At 40.6% G+C, this 19487-nt stretch overlaps 1 protein-coding gene across 2 annotated transcripts in view; it reads right to left on the bottom strand.

Moving 5' to 3' along the window:
- The window catches only part of LIN7A (lin-7 homolog A, crumbs cell polarity complex component), a 46502-nt gene extending 45918 nt beyond the window's left edge, over positions 1–584 (bottom strand). The window contains exon 1 of one of the 2 annotated variants that reach the window (XM_058805496.1): positions 265–584. In XM_058805496.1, the coding sequence (XP_058661479.1) occupies positions 265–544 (280 nt within the window). In that variant the 5' untranslated portion in view covers positions 545–584. The remainder of the gene's footprint in view (positions 1–264) is intronic. The other variant, XM_058805497.1, reaches the window with a different exon arrangement.
- Positions 585–19487: the final 18903 nt, after the last annotated feature.

Genomic DNA, 19487 nt, shown 5'->3' with positions numbered 1-19487 from the left:
TGCCGGCGGCGGGATGCCTGCCCCATGCCGGCCCCTGCCCGCACAAAGTTTTATCTCCTCCGTGTCAGACCTTCTCCCACAGCCCACCTGAGCCCCGTGGGGAGGCGCGTCCCCGCTGCCCGCCGCCACCGCCGGCCGCGGGCACTGGGGAGCCGGAGCGCTGCCGCGCTGGAGCTGCGGGGGCAGAGCCGGCGCTTGCCGCAGTGGCCCCCGGGCAGGGCGGCCGGGGAGGCGCGGCCGGGGAGCGGCGGCAGCCGCGCTTACCTCTGTCCAGCGTGAGCGGCTGGACCGCTGTCAGTGTCGCCATGTCTGCCGCGGGGCTGGAGCCCGAGTGACGCGCGGCTCCGGCACCGGCGTGGAGTGCGGGGAAGGGCGGGGAGGAGGCTGGCAGGGAGAGGGGGCGGAGGAGGAGGGTGGCTCCGTGGGAGGAGGAGGCGAGCGGGGCGGAGAAGGTGCCCAAGGGTGGGCGGCTCATCGCACACGGGCCGCCGCGATGCTGCGGGCGCAGGGCGGCCCGGCGCGGCCCAGCGCGGGCTGCAGGCATCGCTGCTGCGCTGGGGAGCTGGGCCTGGCGAGCGGCCCCCGCCTCACCGCGCTCGCCTCGGGCAAAGACTGGGGACCGCGGAGATCGCAGCAGCTCGGGCCGTGCGCGGGGGGCGGATCGCTGCCGGTCCCGCCGCCCCGGGAACGCCGCAGCTGCCGGCGGAGGAAGAGAGAGGGGCGAGGGCGGGAGCTCCGCAGCGCCGCGGGGCGGGGAGGACCGGCGGGGCCGGATCCAGCGGCTCGGCCTCGCCTGGGCTGGGGGCGGTGGGCCGGGCCGGGCCCGGCAGCGGCAGGGGGAGCGATGTGCCTGGGTGAGGCCCTGCTCCCAAGGCTGCCTGCGGGGAAGGGAGATCCGGAGCGGAGCCGGGAGAGGCTGTTTCTGCCGTTGTGCAGGGCTCTGGATTAAGGGACATAGCATGTAGCCACCCTTTTGGATGGACCAAGGCGGCGGCCTCATCAGTCCAACCATGCCTCTTTTCTACGTGCTGTGTGCGGCCGGCCATGGTTCAGCAATCCCGCATACACACCGGCTCTCCAGCGCCAGGGGTTGGACACTGACACGTGGCGGCCGCCTCCTGTAGGTCAGCTGCATGCAGCTCGTGTGAACATGGAGGCCCCTGATAAAGACCATCCACCAAGGTGGAATTTCACTGGAGTTCTGAGGTTTGTCGGCAGCCTTCTGGTTTTCCTACCCTTGTCCATAAGAAGGGAAAGGAATGTGGTCAGCTGCCATGCGAGAAAGGTGTCACAGGGTGGTAGAGTTAGCTACTGAGTTTCTGCTGCCTTCTCTTTGGTGGATGATAGTGTAGAGAAATAAATGATGGAGTGAAGAATGGTGTGCTTTTTAACTATTTCCCTGTGTAGTGTCTGTGCACCTTTAGGCTTGTTTGGAATGCTGGGATAAAGGGAAAGGTAGCATTCTTCTCCTTACCCGCTATGTTTTCACATACCACAGAGAACTTGAAAGTGCAGCAGTTCAAAGTTGCGCATAAATAAAAGCTTTCTACTACAAGGGTATTTAAGCACTAGTATAGAGAATTAGGGAAGATGTGGAAAAACTGCCACTTAAAGTTTTCTGAGCAGATCAAAAATACATTTTGCTGTTTTAAAATTAGAGGAGTTTAATGTATATATAAACTACCCACTTCTGATAAACTGAATTCAGCACAAATTCATCTAATTAACAATAAACATTAGCATATTTGGTTATCTTGGCAAGAAGATGTTTCAGTTAAATACCAAAAGTTGAGAAGTAGTTCCTGGTGAACAGTTTTTAAAATCAAAATTAACATCAGGATTGTTATTATGCAAATTTTATGTACTTACATTGCAGCTGGGTTGACATAAAGTGTAATAGCTCCTCTTAAGTAGTCACATTACTGTATATTAGATTCATAGTCCCAAATGGAGAAGAAATAAACATTTGGAGCTATAACAACCCAATGTGACAGCACTCAAACAGTTATGACATTAAAAAAACCTTTTATTAAAGATGTAGAAGTGTGTTCAAATAAAATTATGAGCAAGATGGCAAGTAAATTAGCTAAGTAAATATGGAAACCAAGTTGCTTTCCATATAGGACTTCATAACCCTCAGATTTGCTTTCTTTGAGTGCTATCTTGGGAACAGACATTTTGAAGCAAAATGCTGTCATAACAATAACATGTCTACCAATAAATATGTAGCATTAATGCCAAGAGCAGAGTCCCTGTGGAAAGCAATAAGGTCCTTCTGGGTTTATCTTTTCTCTGCTGCTGGTCAGATTTTGTGTGCTTCAAGGACTCATTGGCACTTAGATAAGAGACTTGAATAGAAGTGCACTCAAGGAGGATGTAAAGCAGCATTTGCTGAATTTAAACTATGGTTAGTTCCCAAGAATGTTAAAGACCTAGATGGGGAATACTTTAGGCAGCTGAACTTTTGCAGAAAATTGCAGAAGTTGTACAGCTGAATTTAGCAACTGGAGAAAGGAGGTGAATGAGGCAGTAGCTCTTGCTTTGCTAACTCCCAGGAGCAATGGAGGGCACTGATAGCTAAAGTTAGCAGTCAAAGAAAGTACCAGCCAGCTTGCCATCTTAGAAGGTAAATCTTTTTTTGACAGAAACAGCTCGTCTGACTCTCAGTCTTCTTGTTTCCTTGGGCTGTGTTGCAGCTTTTAGTTCAATATCCCATGCTGTTTACTGACTCAGTGAAATTAGACTGAATTAACAGATTTTATATCTGCTATGTGGACTGTAAACTAACACTTCTATAACAGCTAGTCATTGATCAGCTCCCAGTGAACAAGGTTGTTGCTAGTTAGGTGCATGTATACTTTTTGTGGTTAAATTTTTAAACAAAGCTTAGTTGGTTTTTTTTCAAATACCTAAAATGTGGTCATGAAGTCCTCCATGGCTATGCTTTTAGATAATACAGATTTTATTATATAAAATAAAAAAAAAAAAAATGCCTGAAAGTGAGTAAACCATGGAAGAAGCTGTCCAGAGAAAGAACTTGGACAACCTGTTGTTACTGTGACACTAGGCTTTAAGCAAGAGGTCAGACTGGATATTTTTCAGATCCTTTTAAACATAAATGATTTGATGGCTCTGTAGTAAACTGTCTGAATTACTAGTAAGAATTATCTGAATAGCTGGATTCAATTGCTAGATTTTAAAAAGCAATATGTTTTAATGCTGCTGCAAGCAAGCAATGAAGAATGCAATGGTTTCTTCAGGACTGGAGATTGTTTTCGGTAGGGATGTTCTTCTCACTCAGTGTAAGTTCTTTCTGGGATGTCACCAAAAGGACAACGCAATATTCGAACATATAAATGAAGAATGGCAAACACAAATAGGGAAATTATCTTTCTTCTGTATGTAGCATCAATGGAGCAACTGACTGGAATATTGTACCCAGATGTGATGTTTGTCTTTTAAGATAGAAAATCAGTTTTGACATGAGGTTGAAGGACTTTAAACAAAGTTTATGAAAGAAAAGAGATAAGAAGGGAATGAATCACTGTATGTAGGAAGAGGCATAATGTTGGAGGGATTTAGTCTTTAAATTTATAGTCTTATGACATAAGGTGATCCCATGACTGGAAGTTTAACAAACACAATCTTGAGTAAGCTGTGCTGTTCTAGCTATTAGGGTAATATAGGGATTAATCACTTGTGATTGCCTGAAATCTTAACAAAAATCAGAGGTCTTTGTAAATGGCTTGCTTTGATCTAACGTCTGAAGAAAATACAATGGTGCTGGTATTCAGGAAGTTAGATGAGATAATGAATATGATCTGTTACTCTCCTGACTTTTATGACCCTTTGTCTTCCCTCAAGAACTGCTGCTACATGGGCCAGAGAATTATTTCTATGCAGCACAGTGCAATGCAATATGGAAAGGTCCAGCACGACTCTGAATGGGCCCAAGGGCTGCCAGAGTAGCACATCTAAGTTTTGCATGGGATAATTCATAGAATCATGCGATGATTTTGTGTTGTAAAACACATTAAAAATAATCTAGTTCCACTCCCTTGCCCTGGTGAGGGTCATCTTTCAGTAAAACAGGTTGCTTAAAACCCCATCCACCCTAGACTTGAACACTTCCAGGGATGGAGGATCCCCATTTCTGGGCAACTTCTTCTAGTGTTTGACTATCCTCATATCCTCTAATCTAAACCTTCCCTCTCTGAGTTTGTGCCTTGCACTTCAGCACAGCTAAAGGCAAAGATTGCAAGTGTTGTAATGTCTTGTGAATTCTCAGAAGACTGAAGATTTTTGTCATCATCCAGACTTGCTTTTGGAGTAGCATTTTGCATCTAAAAGGGAAAGAAACCTTCCATTTAAAAAAAAAATTCCAAAGGTTATTTTCCATGCAGTTTCCATGGCAGAACTTGCTATTTGAGGAATTTGATGGTTTAACAGCAGCTTGTTTATTGGGCAAAGAGCTGCATTGGTTACTCATAAGAAATGTGATTTAGTGCTTTCTGTGAACTATATGTGTTTCTCACAAGTACAGTTCATTTTGTCCCAGGAGAGCCATGTCATCTCAAATAATATTTCAGGTGAGCTGGATGCACAGCTACCATGGATGCACAGCTGTGTATAGTTCAGTATTTTTCCACTGTACTACCCCCGACCACACAACTGCACTTCACTACAAGACTCGTTTTAGATTCTAATATTGTGTAATGGATTACTTTTCGTAGATTGTGCAATTACTGCTTTTTCCCACACACTGAAATCAATTTGGCTTTTTTTTTTTTTTTTTCCCAGTTTTGCTAAAGATTTAATGGAAGTTGACAGCAGGGAGAACAGGGTCAAGCTTTGCCAAAATTCGCCTTGGGCTACATTGAATTTCAGGTGGGGGATCTGCTCTGCCTGGCAAGTTTCCACCTATAATCTACAGAATCCTCTAAGTTGATGTAGCTTCTTAAAAATAATTAATGCAAAAGCTAAGAAAAGCAAACCTGTTGCTGGTAGGCCTAGGTTTGCTGTTGGGGAAAGTGGGTTGTGCCTTGGTGGGCACGGTCCCCCCCTTTCTTTTAGGCAGGGAGGCAGTTTAAAAGCAGTTATAAATCAGACCTTCAATCTGTTATTACCTTTGGATACACATGAAATCTGAAACCTGAATCCCTTTTTTACTCTGACTTTAATCTCATTCTTAAAACAGTAATAATCTCATTCTTAAAACAGACTTATTTTGTCTGTTTTAAGAATGAGATTCTTACTTTTCAGTACTGAGGACCTCTGAGAAACGTGCAAGTTACCCTTTGTGTGACCACAGATACCTTCAGTTAGTCAGTCTAATGCCAGTAAAAGCTTCACCTGCAAGCACTGAACCTGCACTGAAAACATGCCTATAATGAATGAATTCACATAGGGTTTTGAGTTATTTGAACAACAGAACAAAAGTATTGATTTGCTCTCCTCAGAGACCAGCAGCATAATGAATTATCCATCGATGCTCATGTCCAGTCTTTTAATATACATTTTGGATAGAATTTTTTGATCAATGTGATTTTTTAACAATAAGCTTTTGAATGGGAAAATCCCCAACCCAACAAATAAGTAGACTTGTCCAAAGGAATATGTTTACTGGTTATGCTTCACCGAGTTTCTCAGTGTTTCCCTCAAAATCTCCCTATAAATGGAATGACAGAGAAGGAATATGTCATTGTGAAATAGATACTTTAAAAATGTGAAACTGCAGAACATTAAATTTTAAAAAGTTACAGATTTATAAATAGTGAACTAACAGTGATAGTTACTAGAAGGTGCATAGTTAACTATGGAGGCATAAGGAAAAAAAAAAAAGGAGTGCAGGGACAAACCACACTTGCATATAATTGCTAGAGCTAATTAATTTGGGAGCATGAACAGTGCAACAGATAACATTATGTATCAGATATTATCTATCATATATCTGTCTTCTATTTCCTGAAACTTAGTACTGTGTTAATTTTCATGGAAGATCAGTGACATTATGATATGCATATGAAAATGGGTGGGACCTTGATTGCAAGGAGTTATTGTAATTAACACTGATTTTAGTGTACTCTGTAAGTACCTTTTTGAAGTCATAAAAATTAAAATATGATTAAGAATCCCTTTGGGGATCTAGAGTGCATTTTCACATTTTAATTGGGAAGTGTAGAAAAGCAAGCTGCTTGTAAAGATGATGTGTGTACAGCTGTATGAATCAGGAGAGGTTTAGGTTGGGTATCAGGAAATAGATTTTCACGCAGACAGTGGTTGGGCACTGGAACAGGCTCCCCAGGCAGTGGTCACAGAACCAAGCCTGACAGAGTTCAAGAAGTGCTTGGACAACACCCTGGGGTACATGTGTGATCATGTGTAGGGCCAGGGGTTGGACTCGACAGTCCTGAGAGGTCCCTTCCAACTCAGCATATTCTATGATTCTATGATTCTGCTTAAATACATCTGGGGACCAGAATGTCAGGGTGACTGATAATTCTGGTTGAGAATATAACTTTTTCTTCGGAAGGAAAGAGAAACAAGGGGAAATATGGTTAAATTCCCTTGTTCTGAAAAGTAGTTTCATGGATATCTCTGCACATCCAATCAGCATCACTTCAGAGCTGATCTGTGTGACATTGTGATCTCCGTGCTCACTGCAATGCAGTGGTGCTCACTTGCCGAGTTACTCTGTTTCCTTCATCTGTTTCCCAGAGCCAAAAACAGCTTCAGGACCTGTGTGGGTTTTAGATGCATACAGATGCTGATATGACTGTGTGCAGTTCCAGTAAACTTGTTTGTCTAGAGGCAGTTTGAAGTCTTAGTTCCTGATCTGGACAGTCTGCAAGACTAGTCTGGCAAACATCTGGGTGTACTCTATCTTTGCTGTTATTGCAGTTAATTAGTGTGAGAACATGTGCCTGAGTCAGTTCAGAATCTAATTAAATGGCATATGCAATATTTTCTTCCTGGAAGGCCTTAAGGAAAGCCTATACAGATTTAAGGTTATTGATTAATTTTTTTGAGAACTTTCTTTTAATATTTGGAAGAACGCTTCCTCTTGGCCAGATACTACAGCCTTGGAGAGGGATTTTTCACAAGGGCATGTCATGATAGTACAAGAGAAAACAGCTTCAACCCAACAGAGGGCAGATTTAGAGTAGATATAAGGAAGAATTTCTTTACTGTGAAGGTGGAGAGCCACTGGCACTGGTTGCCCAGAAAAGCTGTGGCTGCCCCATCCCTGGGAGTGTTCAAGTCCAGGCTGGATGGGGCTTTGAGCAACCTGATCTAGTGGGAGGTGTCCCTACCCATGCCAGGGCGTGGAACCAGATGAGATAAAGGTCCCTTCTAACCCATGCCATTCCAAAATTGTATGATTGTATACCAACTGACAATAATATCCAACACATGCTGTTGTTCATCTACTCATAGCCCTCAGATGACACCATTCGGGTAAATTTGCTCTTCATTCACATTCAAAGCCATCAGCTTCACTTTCAAACTGACCCATGTTCTTTTCTAGGCCAGAGACCAAATTCTCAACTTTTATAATTGTAATGACTGCAGCATGTCAAATGTTTACTGTTGGGATTAACAGCAGGTCATAGGGGTCTTCTGCCCTGGTCTCTGATGATGAACAAGGCTCATCTTAGCAGCACTCTTGTCACATCAGCAGCTCTCATCAAACAATGTGCTTTCAGTTTTTCTCCAGGTCTGTTTTAGTGCCTGCCCTGATGGTCTAGACTATCTTACCTAGGCAGTGCTGCAATGAGCCTGTAAGTGCTTCAGACTGAAGCTCTATTTGATGGTCCCATCTCTCTGCACTGGCAGAAACCATCTTTTGTTGCATGGCTTTGCCTAGCCAAGCAAATTCCCTTCAAGGACATGTAGTTAATCATGCTTGACAGGCAGCCCTTGGAGGCAGTGCCTCTGAGCATGGTGACTGCTGGGTACTTGCCAGCTTGCTCCTGACACTTGGTGTGAGGGTGTGGACATAGTGACCAGCTCAGCTTTTTACCTTGTCATCTGGTCCCTGCAGAGTATCCCCAGCCAAGGCCTTCTGCTTTACCAGAGAGTGAGGTGGTAGGGTGAGGAGGAGAAATTATCAGAGAAAAACCAAGTTCTGGCTTGATTCTACTCAGCTTAGTTTCTCTGAGTCCAGCTTTGTCCTTTGATTTGAGTAGTACTTTTCTGTTCATTTTTTATACAATGCTCATGTGTACCCTGGCCAGTATATGCACTTCATGTACCAAATTGCCCTAGATGCATTGAGGATCTGCACTACGGAGTTGATTGCACATTATATTGTGCTAAGGTAACTGAGTCTACTTCTGCAGGTCCAGCCATGAAGGTAATAAAATTAGCTAAAAAATCAGTGAAGATACAGCACTGATTTTATGGTAGGGGAATGGATCCTCACAATCCTCAAAAGGATTAACCTGAGGAAAGGCAGAAGAACTGCTGATCTTTATTGTCACCTTTCTTTATAGAGAAAATTTCATACACTGAGAGCAAGCCTTTCAAATCCTGCTCTTGTCCAGCACCTTTCCTGCAGTTACACCTGAATTTCACTCAGCTTCACCAGTGTAATACATTTACTTTTCCTATCCAGGATCCTCTCACTAGATGTACCTGCTGAATTTTCTGATAACTGCCAGTGAGTGCACTGTTGAAATCATGTCAGGATTAGGTCCCATATACAATGACATGCAGCTACAAGAATCCTGGACCAGCCTAATACTATTATTATCAGTATTAATGCTAAGGCATTAATGCTATCACTACAGTTCCTCTATTGTATTGCTAGCTGCTCCTTTTATCACCTGATGATATCTTATGTGCTAGGAGAGATAGAAGGACTTGATAAGTTTGAGTGATCAGAGTAAGTTTGGGTCCAGCAACTTTACCTCCTGTCTCCAGATCCAGTTTGGCCATGGAATGTCAGGGAATTTCCCCTGATTTTCCCCACTGCTCTGAGTTGCAGAGTGGAGCATGAGACCTGTACAATGTCTGCCATTATAAAGACTGAACTAAATTAGCTTTGCTGAAGGCAAGAGGACTCCATAAGGTTGAAAATTTCTGTGTTACATTCTTCAGCGCTGTATGTGCAACCTTGTGGGCAGTCAGGCTTTGGCCTGATTGTGCATCACTAAGACAATGTCAATGGATTTCAGATGGGGAGAACTGGGTATTGGAACACTGAACAGCTCAGAAACTCAGCAAGGACAATAGCAAGAGAAGGGCACTGATACCCGCAGACTGTGGGATAGGAATTTGCTTGACTTGCCATTTTTTCTTTTGCTCTCTCCCTGCAAAAAGTCTCAATTTTGCAATAAACTAATTTTTATTTTCCTTCTGAAGTGAAACTAAACAGACTATTTTGAACTTGAGTTCTCTGGCAGCAAGAAGGGAAACTCTTTATATCATAGAAGGGTCAGTGAAGGTTTTAAAATCCATTTTCTTTTTTCCACTCCAGAGATACCTATGTATTCTTAGTATCCATGCAAAAGAAAATCTGGGTCTGTTTTCCTAGGCTGTGAAGAATTTCAAAACTGTCTTTATGTAAAGCTACTGAACTTGCCTGTACTCCAGGATATTTCCAAGACAGCAGAACTATTATGAATGACCTTATATAAGCAGAGAGGATTTCAGGATCTTGATTCACATTGTTCTACTGGTGCAGGATTAGAAATAAGGTGTGGAGCTGAAAAGATCTTCCCCTCTATATGCAGACCTTGAAACACCATCCCCCATCAATTATGTGTGCTTTACACTTTCACTCTGTGTAGATGTTGGAGGAGAAGCTTTTCCCCAGACACACTGCTCATCTTCCAGGCCAACAATGTAGAAGCAGAGCTGGCTTTAAGCTCAGCCAATTTAGGCAAAAAAAAAAAAAAAATAAAGGAGAACTTAGCATATCTGTATGGCTACCTGAACTCTGTGGTCATGCTGAAGGTGAATGTTGCTGCCTGCAGGGAACACTGCCATGCAATGGGAGACAGCAGTCCTGACAGCGCTCTGACGCCTTCTAACTGTGCTGTATGGCAAAATGCTGTCTGCTGGCAGGCCAGATCCTTCAGTATTTGCTTTGCTGGAAAGCTGACTGGAACTTTGCTGGGTGCAGGGTTTGGATTAGTGCCATTTCTTCCATTTACATGTGAGCAGCCAAGTCAGGTGAAGACCAGGCAAATTTTCAGGAGAAGACAGTGTGTTCTTGTTTCCTGATGGCACAATTTCATGTGTCTGTGCTGATTTGACAGATGGAGCAAGTTAAGTCAGGGGAGAATGATAAAGCTAGTCAAGACCCCAGGATCCAAATGGCTCAGCCAAGTCCCATATAACCACTCCAGATTTATGCTGGGACTCAATAATCTTAAAGGTCTTTTTCGACCTGAATGACTCTTGACCCTCAATGATGGTCTCTCTAGAGACTGATGGGAAAGTTTGATTCCCTTCCTCTAGTTTCTCTCATGGTCATGCTATTATTCCTTGATTTCTGCGCTTCTGTTAAAATACCATGTTTGATACACCTAGAATGCTGAATGCTACAGTCCTTAATGCCTGTGTTGGTGTTTCTGATAAAAGCTAAAGGCTGTTGAGATCCATAAATGAACTACTGCATATTCAATTGAGTATCTAAGTGAATTTTATGCTGTGAGACTGGCCTGCTAAGGCACTTTCTTAAGTGCAGAAAATGCTTTTTGACTGTGTATCTCTGGAATTCAACCCCTGAAAAATTAAAACTGCTTTCAGTGATACATGCCAGAAATGAATCTTCATGTACAACAAATGAATTGCAGTGAGCCGTGAAGGATATTTTAGGATCCAGTGCTACCAGATACTGAGTTATGCTAATTCTCTGGAAAGTTGAGTAGGGGAATGCCTCTATGGAGAACTCCAGGGCTTTTGAATTTGCATTGTTCAAAGCTACTTCCCCTGTTCCCACATAAAAATACAAATTGCATGGAGTGCAGCAAGAGAAAATACAGCAGGCATTATTTTCCAGGCTTGCTAAACAAAACAGCATTGTGGACAAGTGAAGAGGAACAGTCAGCCTTTATACTGAGCATAGCAAGAACTAGTTGAGACATAATTTATCAATTGCATTAATTAGTTTTCAGGGTTAATGTTGTTATTCATGGATTAAATTATCATCCACAAGGACAGAAGAACTGAAGAAATCCAAGAGGCTACGAAAAGCAAAGATGTGTTTTGCCCATCAGTGGGTTGATAAATATTTCAATACAGAAATGGTCAATACTCTAGGGCAAAGCAAAACTGCAAGTGTTGAAAATTTTCTGAATAAAGCTTCCATCACCAGCTGCTAGGCATTTAAAAGGCATTACTTCATTTTCCACTAACCACAAAACAAATTGTGGCTGGCACAGGAAGGCATTCTGGCTTTGCATCACTGAGATTTCAAAAAAGAGAAAAATTATTGTTTTCTTCAGACCAAAATGAATGTTGTGGAGTGTGTTTAAGACCAGCTTCAATTATCAAAAAAACTGGAATTTAAATATTTCTACCAATGCAATATCAGGAAATTTTGGTCATTAAATGGTATTCATTAGGGATTTGGTTTCATTCATATCAAAAACATAAACAAAGATGGTAACATTCCAGATTTTAGATGTAGAGATTTAAGAGAGAAAGTGTTCCCACCATCCTTTTTATGAAGACAACTTCCCTAATATAGTGTAGTAATTTCAGGGAGTAGGATTATAAGGCAGCTAGAAAACTGGCCTTGTTTCTTAGATTTGGGCAGAATATAATTATTGTAAAGCTTTAGAGAACAGATGGCCAGAGATTTCAGAATTGGTAAATACCAGCTTTCTGCTTCGGACTGGTGGTGTTAGGCCTAGAGGTCACATTCAGGCTGCTCTGGGTTTTCCTGCAGTATCTGAATGTAGCAGGACTCTTCAGCCTCTCAGGGCGTCCTGTAAGGATCCAACCTTGGTCCCTGAGCAATCCAGTGGGGAACCACTGGAAAGCATTACTGCACAGGGCTCCAGCACATGGCTAGCAAAGGAGTGAGACAGCTGTACCCAGATGAATTTTGCTTACTTTGGGCCTTTGTTTCTATTGGTTATCTTGACTGTCAGCATCACTGTTTCAATGATGGATCATGCTTGATTACAACCTTCTCTTACTCTTTTTTATTTTCTCCTGAAAAATATTTAAGGATCAAGAAACACTGAATTAATCCAAAAGAGTTTTTGTAAATTTTTAGTGCAGACAGACTTAAAATATGGCAGAAGAGATCAATAGTGGAGGACATTTCAATGGAAGCAAATTCTTCAGAACTATTTCTTTTCCTTTTAGTCCTTTCCAGACACAGTGGAGCTTCAGCTTAGACAACTGCTGCAACATTTCAGGCTGTCAGACTTTGGGAAATATCAAAAAACATGAATTATTCTGCTGTCTTCACATAGCTTATGGGAAACAAGGAATACCTATGTGAACTGCTATGTGTTTCATCCTGTCAGCACTCTGACAAGGTTCTGAAAATGTGGGATTGCTTGGGGAAAAGTTGAGCAAAGACTTAAGAATCTTTGGAAGTAAAGGGATCACTTGGGGTTTATTCTGAAAGAATGTGAGTAATTTCTGATACCTCCCAGAGTAAAAAAGAGAAGTATCTTATGACCTGTTACAGCAAAAGCTGCAAGGAAACGATTGTGGGTGTTTCTCTAATTATCTTGGGAGTGCCTGTTAGCCTTACAGGTATTCACAATCTGGAGCAGTAGCAGACTCACATGCACCTTTAAAGCATATTTGGTGTTTGTAGCCTTTTAGCACTGGATAACATGCAGCTTGTGATAGCAGCTACCTGAATTGGTGTGTTTGCTCTCATGCTATAATGTTTTTTTCCACAGGCAAGAGAGATTAATCAAAATCAGAAATTTAAGTCATTGCTCCCTTTAACCACTTACAGGATTAGAGAAGACAGCAACAAAGACATCAATTATTAAACCATAATTTACCATATTGTGTCCAGAATAACTAACTTCAAAGAAAACACCATTTATTTTTCAGTAGCACACAACATAATTTATACATTGCATTTAAAGTATGTGAAGTTCAGTGATGAGTTAACATAAATATTCAGCATTTGTCAGGAATCCCAGCAAAGGAACAAACTCTTTGTCCTTATCTTTCACTGCCTGTAATAATTTCTCCTTGCTAGGTGACTGTTGCTATTCTTGGTGATTGGCAGAGCAGTCTGTGAGGCTGACTGTCAGCAAAATGACACGAATTATATTATCACCTCTCCCTTTCTTATAGACTGCTCCATCATTTGTATCTTGGTAATGAATGTTGTTATTAGGCTTGATGTTCTGTTCTCTAAATCTTGAAGAAAAGGGTATTTTTTACTTTGACATACTATATAACAATGTCTTCTCCCTTAATATAGGGAAATTATAAAAATTATTTGAAATATGTTTTTATATAAGAAATGAAATTGATTTATTGAAAAAGTTATTACTTTTCTTTCTTTTAACATGTGATGGTGTATTGCTGCAATTTTTCTTTCTTCCAGTCATTCACCCCTTAACAACTTCAAGCTGTCTGAATCTGATCCCAGTTCATTGCATCTGATGTACTGAATCAATAATTTGGTGAGCTCAAAATCATCCCAAATTATTATACTCCTGATCTTTTTGTGGAAAAAAAGGGGAGGACCTGATAGGTGAAGTCAAGAAGAACTTTAATGTTCATACAATTGAAGTCTTAACAGTTGTATCAGCAAGATTTCAGCATCCCAGGTCTTTTCATAGAATGACCATGATACTGATGTTAATGGCTTTTTTCTCACCCCAGGGCTCATTTTCATGTGTTGGCTACACCTTGCTTCTTCTTCATTAATCTGCAATGTGGCATCCCATCTGGGTTTGCAATGTATGTTGTGGTCTACATCTGCTGGATATACCTGAGTTTTGTGAAGCTTAATGCATGTTTTGTACAGCTCCCAAGGTTACATTCATTCAATAACCACTAGTTGACTGCTGGAGAGTTTTTATAACCCTGGAGCCACCAGCATCATCCTCTGTCCAAACTCTCAATGCCCCTGCTGTCACCTCATGCTTGTACTCCGACACTCTACATTATTTTAATATACAAAGCAGTTCATTTCCTACAGTAACTATTTGTTGCTATCATCTATTAGTTACAGAAATATATGAAAAATATATGAGAATATTTTATCACACATTTAATTTATTAAAACTAATACTGTAGTTCATTTTTACTGCTTGTTAACTGTTCCTTAGCTTTCAGTATGACTTACTTTTAGGATCAATGTTACTGCTTTTCCATTTTTAGTCAGTTCTGAAAATTTGGTAGCTATACCTTTTCTGTATTCATTGCACTTCTAAGTCCTGACTGGCAATTCATTTCTTGTTATTATGGAGCAAAACATCATCTCCTCATTGGTCCTATTTCCATTATTTCCTCATAACAAGTAGCTGTATTAATTATTCTAGTGGTTTTAATATTTTGTATTTCAAATGAATGCTTCATTGAACTATTCCATTACCAAAGTTTTAATTTTTAAAAGTAAAGGAAGTAGTAATATAAAACATCTGTATGCTGCCTCTATTTAACATTCAGATCCTTCCTCATCATTTCCTGGCAGAATGTATTATAATAGTAAAAGTAAGTGGCTTTTTTGAAGTTATTTTATTAATAGAATCTAAGGAAAGTAACAAACATATGAATATAAACATTCTGATAGCAGGGAATTTTCTGATAAGAAGATGAGTGCTATGTATACTTGCAAGGCCCTGAATAAATTGCTAGTAAGATAGTCTTCTCTTGAATACATCCAAATTTTGTGTTCCATCAGACATTTATCACTTACAAAACTAATGTAATAAGGAACATCACTTCATCACTGAGAAGTTGAAGCAGTATGTATTTAGAAAGAAAACATTAACAGCTGTATTCTGAAATATATAAAAATCCAGTTTTAGCCATTGCTTTATTTTCTGACACATTGCCAATGAAATTTTATCTTATTGATCTAAATGTGATAAGAACCGGTACCATTTTGAGGGTTCTGAAGGTACCTCTCAGCTTAGACGTGTGCAGATGGCAGGAAGATCTTGAAACTCTGACTCATCATTTGAGGATGGTTACATTCAAGTATATATGACCATTTTCCTGGGCATTGATTAAATGACATAGATGCCTTACAATGGTCCTCAAAGAAAGAAAGCCCCAGTGTTTGTTTTTTTCCCAATCACTTTCTTCCTGAGAATTGCATAAAGCTGACAGGTTTGGTAGTTGGTTGTAGGCAGTGTTAAGCTTTCCTTTTACACAAGATATATATTATTTTACTCATTTTTTTACATGTTAATCTTGCTATCTTTTAAAAATTGTGTCCAAGAATTACTAAGAGTAATGGAAGTCAAAAAGAAAAGATATTCAAACTCAAGTTAGTACATGATTTTACTGATCAGCAGAAAAAAACCAAACTTGCAGGTCTCTTGAAGACCATTCCTTCAAGTTCAAGAAGCATGGTTAAATAGAAACAGGTGCTGCAGAATGGATGTATCTGCAGATGATTTAAGTAGTTATTGGCATGAATCTTCTCTGAAATTAGGAAATCCAAGAGGTAGATGTCAGGAAAAATGTCTTTAGGGAAGAAGAGAGGAGGCAAGGGAAATTATATGCATGGTTGGCAATGGGCCACTGGGTAAGAAAATAAAATTACTTCTCCAGATAGGAAGAGATTTACAAGGACCATAGCTGTCTGTCAGATGAAAACCTAATAGCATAAATGAAAGTTCAAACACTGAAAAGTACAGCGTTGAATTATTTAACGAAAACTATGGTAACACAGAGCAAGCTGAGACTCTGCATGAAACAATACTAAAGGTAACATAACTGTGGCCTTCTGAACATCTATTTCTGGTAGGAAACAAAGATGTGTACATACACACAGTTGCATGGAATAGCTGAATATACAGTCTGTTTTGTTAAATTAATTGCTGTTACTATATTTAATACTGGAATTGAAAAAGAAATTTGGAAATCCTGGTCCTGAGATGGGGAAGTAGTAAAACACCTTCTGAAAATGATGGTATGTGTTTGATGGTATATGTTTGTGTTCTCCTCTACTCAGCAATGGTGAGGACACAGATTGGAGTGTTGAGTCCAGTTGTGGGCTTCCCAGCAGGAAAGAGATATGGGTATACTGGAGAGAGTCCAGTGAAGGGTCACTACAATCAAAGGACTGGAGCATCTCTTCTACAAGGGAAGGGCTGAGGCTGTTCAGCCTGAAGAAAAGGCAGTTCAGAGGAAACTGTTCACAATGGAAGGATGTAAAGAAGTGAAACCAGAGTTTTTGTCATTGATTTTTGGTGACAAGATCAGAGACAAAGTGAAACAGAGGAGGCTTGCTCTGAGCATCAGGGAACAGTCCTTTACTATGGGCATGACTGAGCACTGTCACAGGCTGCCCAGGGGCGTTGTATATCTCCATCCTTGGAGATATTCAAAAGCCATCTGGAGATGGTCCTGGGCAACCAGCTTGAGGTGGCCCTGATTGAGCAGGTGCTGGATCAGATGCCCCCCAAGTGTCCCCTCCAACTTCAACCAGCCTATGATTCTACCAGTTAACATAGGCATAGGTGCATATCTGTTTTGCATATATTCCCCTGCAGGCTGTATTATTAGAACTGCTGGTGCCAATCTGACCAGTTTTGCACTGCTGAGGACACAAAGGGCACTCTAGGGAAGACATCACAACTGGTAGTCATGAATTATGAAGGGGATGAAGTGTAATTTAATACATACACTAGGAGTGTTTTGAAGGACATTTATATGTGATTACATGAGAGAACAAGTAAGAAAAGGGATCTGTGATATTTTTAGCTTTCTAAACAAGGCAAATAAAAAAATTATATTAGACAATAACAAAATCATTGCATTAGAAGACATCTGTTTGGAAAAAATATTCTTCATACAGCCAAGTGTCTCACAGATTTGTCATCTAACCTTTAAATAACTAGAAAATGATATTTTCAGCAATAGGCTTCTGAAGTCCATAAGGCCCTCAGAAACCATGGTAATTTTCCTGAACTCTGAAAGAGACACACCTACGTGTCTGCCGTATTAACAGGCATTTGCATGTCTAATTTGTATTGCATTGTGCTGAGATTTCACTCTGCTGGAGTGGCAAAGGGTCAAACCTAACTGTATTTTGGAAGAAAGGTTTTAAAGTTGGTCTGGCAACTCAATTATATTCCCTCAGCTTCTGAGAAATAGGCTCAGCCTGATCCCAAAAGCTCCATTTCAATCTTTTGATTAGCAGAGCTTGAGAGCACCTCTTGGCTGGCAAATCAAGGCACCATAGAGCAAACCTTGCATTCTGACTCATAAAGTGTTTTTGCAAGTATCACTAGCAAGCTTTGGAATAAATCCTTCCTTCATTTTTTTTTGTAACATTTTTTTCATCCCAATAAGAATTTAGCATAGCAAGACATTTTGTACACAAAATCCATGTTTGATGGAGATGATTTCTTATAGATAGGACACAACTATTTTGTTATATCTGGTCAACACTAGAAAGGTTAGTTTTCAATGTCTGTTTTTTGTCAATTTGTGGTACAGGACAACTTCAAATCTGCTGACCTGATTAGTGCTTGGAGACCTGAATATTGCACAGCAGACTTGTGCTATGGGCAACACTATTTATGGCTCATAGTGTTTAGAAACCTAACAGCATCAAACACAATAAAATAATATAGCAAACACAATTAAAGGTGAATGCTATATGACTGAAAGATTGGCATACATAATTAAATTCAGATTCCTGTCTGCTTCATTACTTTCTATGTAACTTTTTAATTGTATGGAAAAACATTTCTGCTTAAAAACACTCCTCTTCATTGCAAATCCAAGGACAACTGCAAGTTCTGGGTAACAGAGAATGAAACAGTTCTATAGATAAACAGCATATTTAATATTTATTTAGTAGAGGAAGAGTAAAGTAGTAAATGAAAAAAAAAAACTACTCTTGAAAATAAAGCACTGGTTTTGGGCTGGGAGTTATGAATTTAATTAATTTTCTGTCAGGATTTTATTTTTATAGTAGTCATTTTTACTCATGAGTGGGTGGCTCTTAAGATGAGTAGCTGAAACAATTCAACTGAGACCCTTAGAGCTGCGAAATTTCAATTGTACACTGCAGAAGAATTTGATAGCAAGCAAGAATTCACTAAATGTGCTGTTTTGACACACAATGCCTTTGAATTCAGGATAGCCAAGTTTTCTTATGTAGTGAATGACTTGTTCTAAAGCAAAAACTAGATAAAAATCACATGATGGAGGTAGTCCAGTACAGGTTAGCTGCTTTTGAGGCTGTAACTCTTTTGCAAATTGTCTTTGCCGACCTGTGTGGTCAGGAATGTGGGGTTGTGGTCTGTTATGTGCAGTGATGAGAGCCATCATGGTATGCATTCATGCTGGGTGACTGCAATAGGAAAATAGCAGCCCGGGTTGGTAGCCAAAGGAGAAGGAAAAAATGCAACAGACAGGCAAGAATGACATATACGCCCACTTGGAGCACCTTAATCTTCCTATTAGAGAGGCTGGAATAACCTTTTAATAGTAGATGTGTCAGGTGGACAGGTGCTAATAATAGAACCCTAGACTACCCCAGTCATGCTGGACATACTTTTGTGCTGCCAAACTAAATAAAAAGAAACAAGAAAGCAGCCTTGTCTTCTAGTCCTCCAGGAGAGACAGAGGAGTTTCCCACAACTTATTCAGAGTTTCTTCTGGTCTTCGTTGCCCATATTGCTTGTGTTCCTTTCTTTTTATGGGTTCCTACTTCACAATCACAATATCTTTAAAATACAGCTGATGATTTTAAAATCCTCACTATAGAAAAAAAATCCAAACAAAATAATTTTACTTTTTTCTTTAAACTCAACAGCCATAATATATTTCTCATCTCTTCTTTTTTCAGAGTATCCCTTATGCTTTTTCTTTATATTTTCTCAAGCCTATTTATTGTTCACTGCTTTCAAGATCTAACTGTGTTCATATCAGCATTGAACAGGTAAGAAAGGCAGAATTTCTGTTCATGCTGTTTCCTTAAACCTTTCTCTCTGTCCTTTACATCCTCAGTTAATGGGAGAGCAAAGGCTTCTGTTCCCCTACTAGTAGTGCATCCTGGTCATGCTTAGGCATAGAAGTAGTCCATGTAGTAGTCAGACATAGCACTACTATGCTATTTGTACTAAATTTGTAAGTGTTGCTTTCCCAGATACTATGGTGACCTTTCTTGGTCCACAGAAGCTCATGAGAAAGACCCAGAGAGGACAGGTGGTGAGTATGATGCTGAGAGTAGGTAAAGTTGGCCTTTTGTGACAGGCAGTGTTCTCTTCATATGCTATGCCTAGACTAGAGCTCAACTCCTTAAAATTGTGAAAGTGAAGGGAATATCTCATCTCAGTGAAGAGCTCGTCCTGAGG

This window comes from Ammospiza caudacuta, chromosome 5 (genome assembly GCF_027887145.1).
Source record: "Ammospiza caudacuta isolate bAmmCau1 chromosome 5, bAmmCau1.pri, whole genome shotgun sequence".
NCBI lineage: Eukaryota > Metazoa > Chordata > Aves > Passeriformes > Passerellidae > Ammospiza > Ammospiza caudacuta.
Note: the sequence above shows the minus strand (reverse complement) of the source record. Positions and strands in the feature narration are given on the sequence as shown.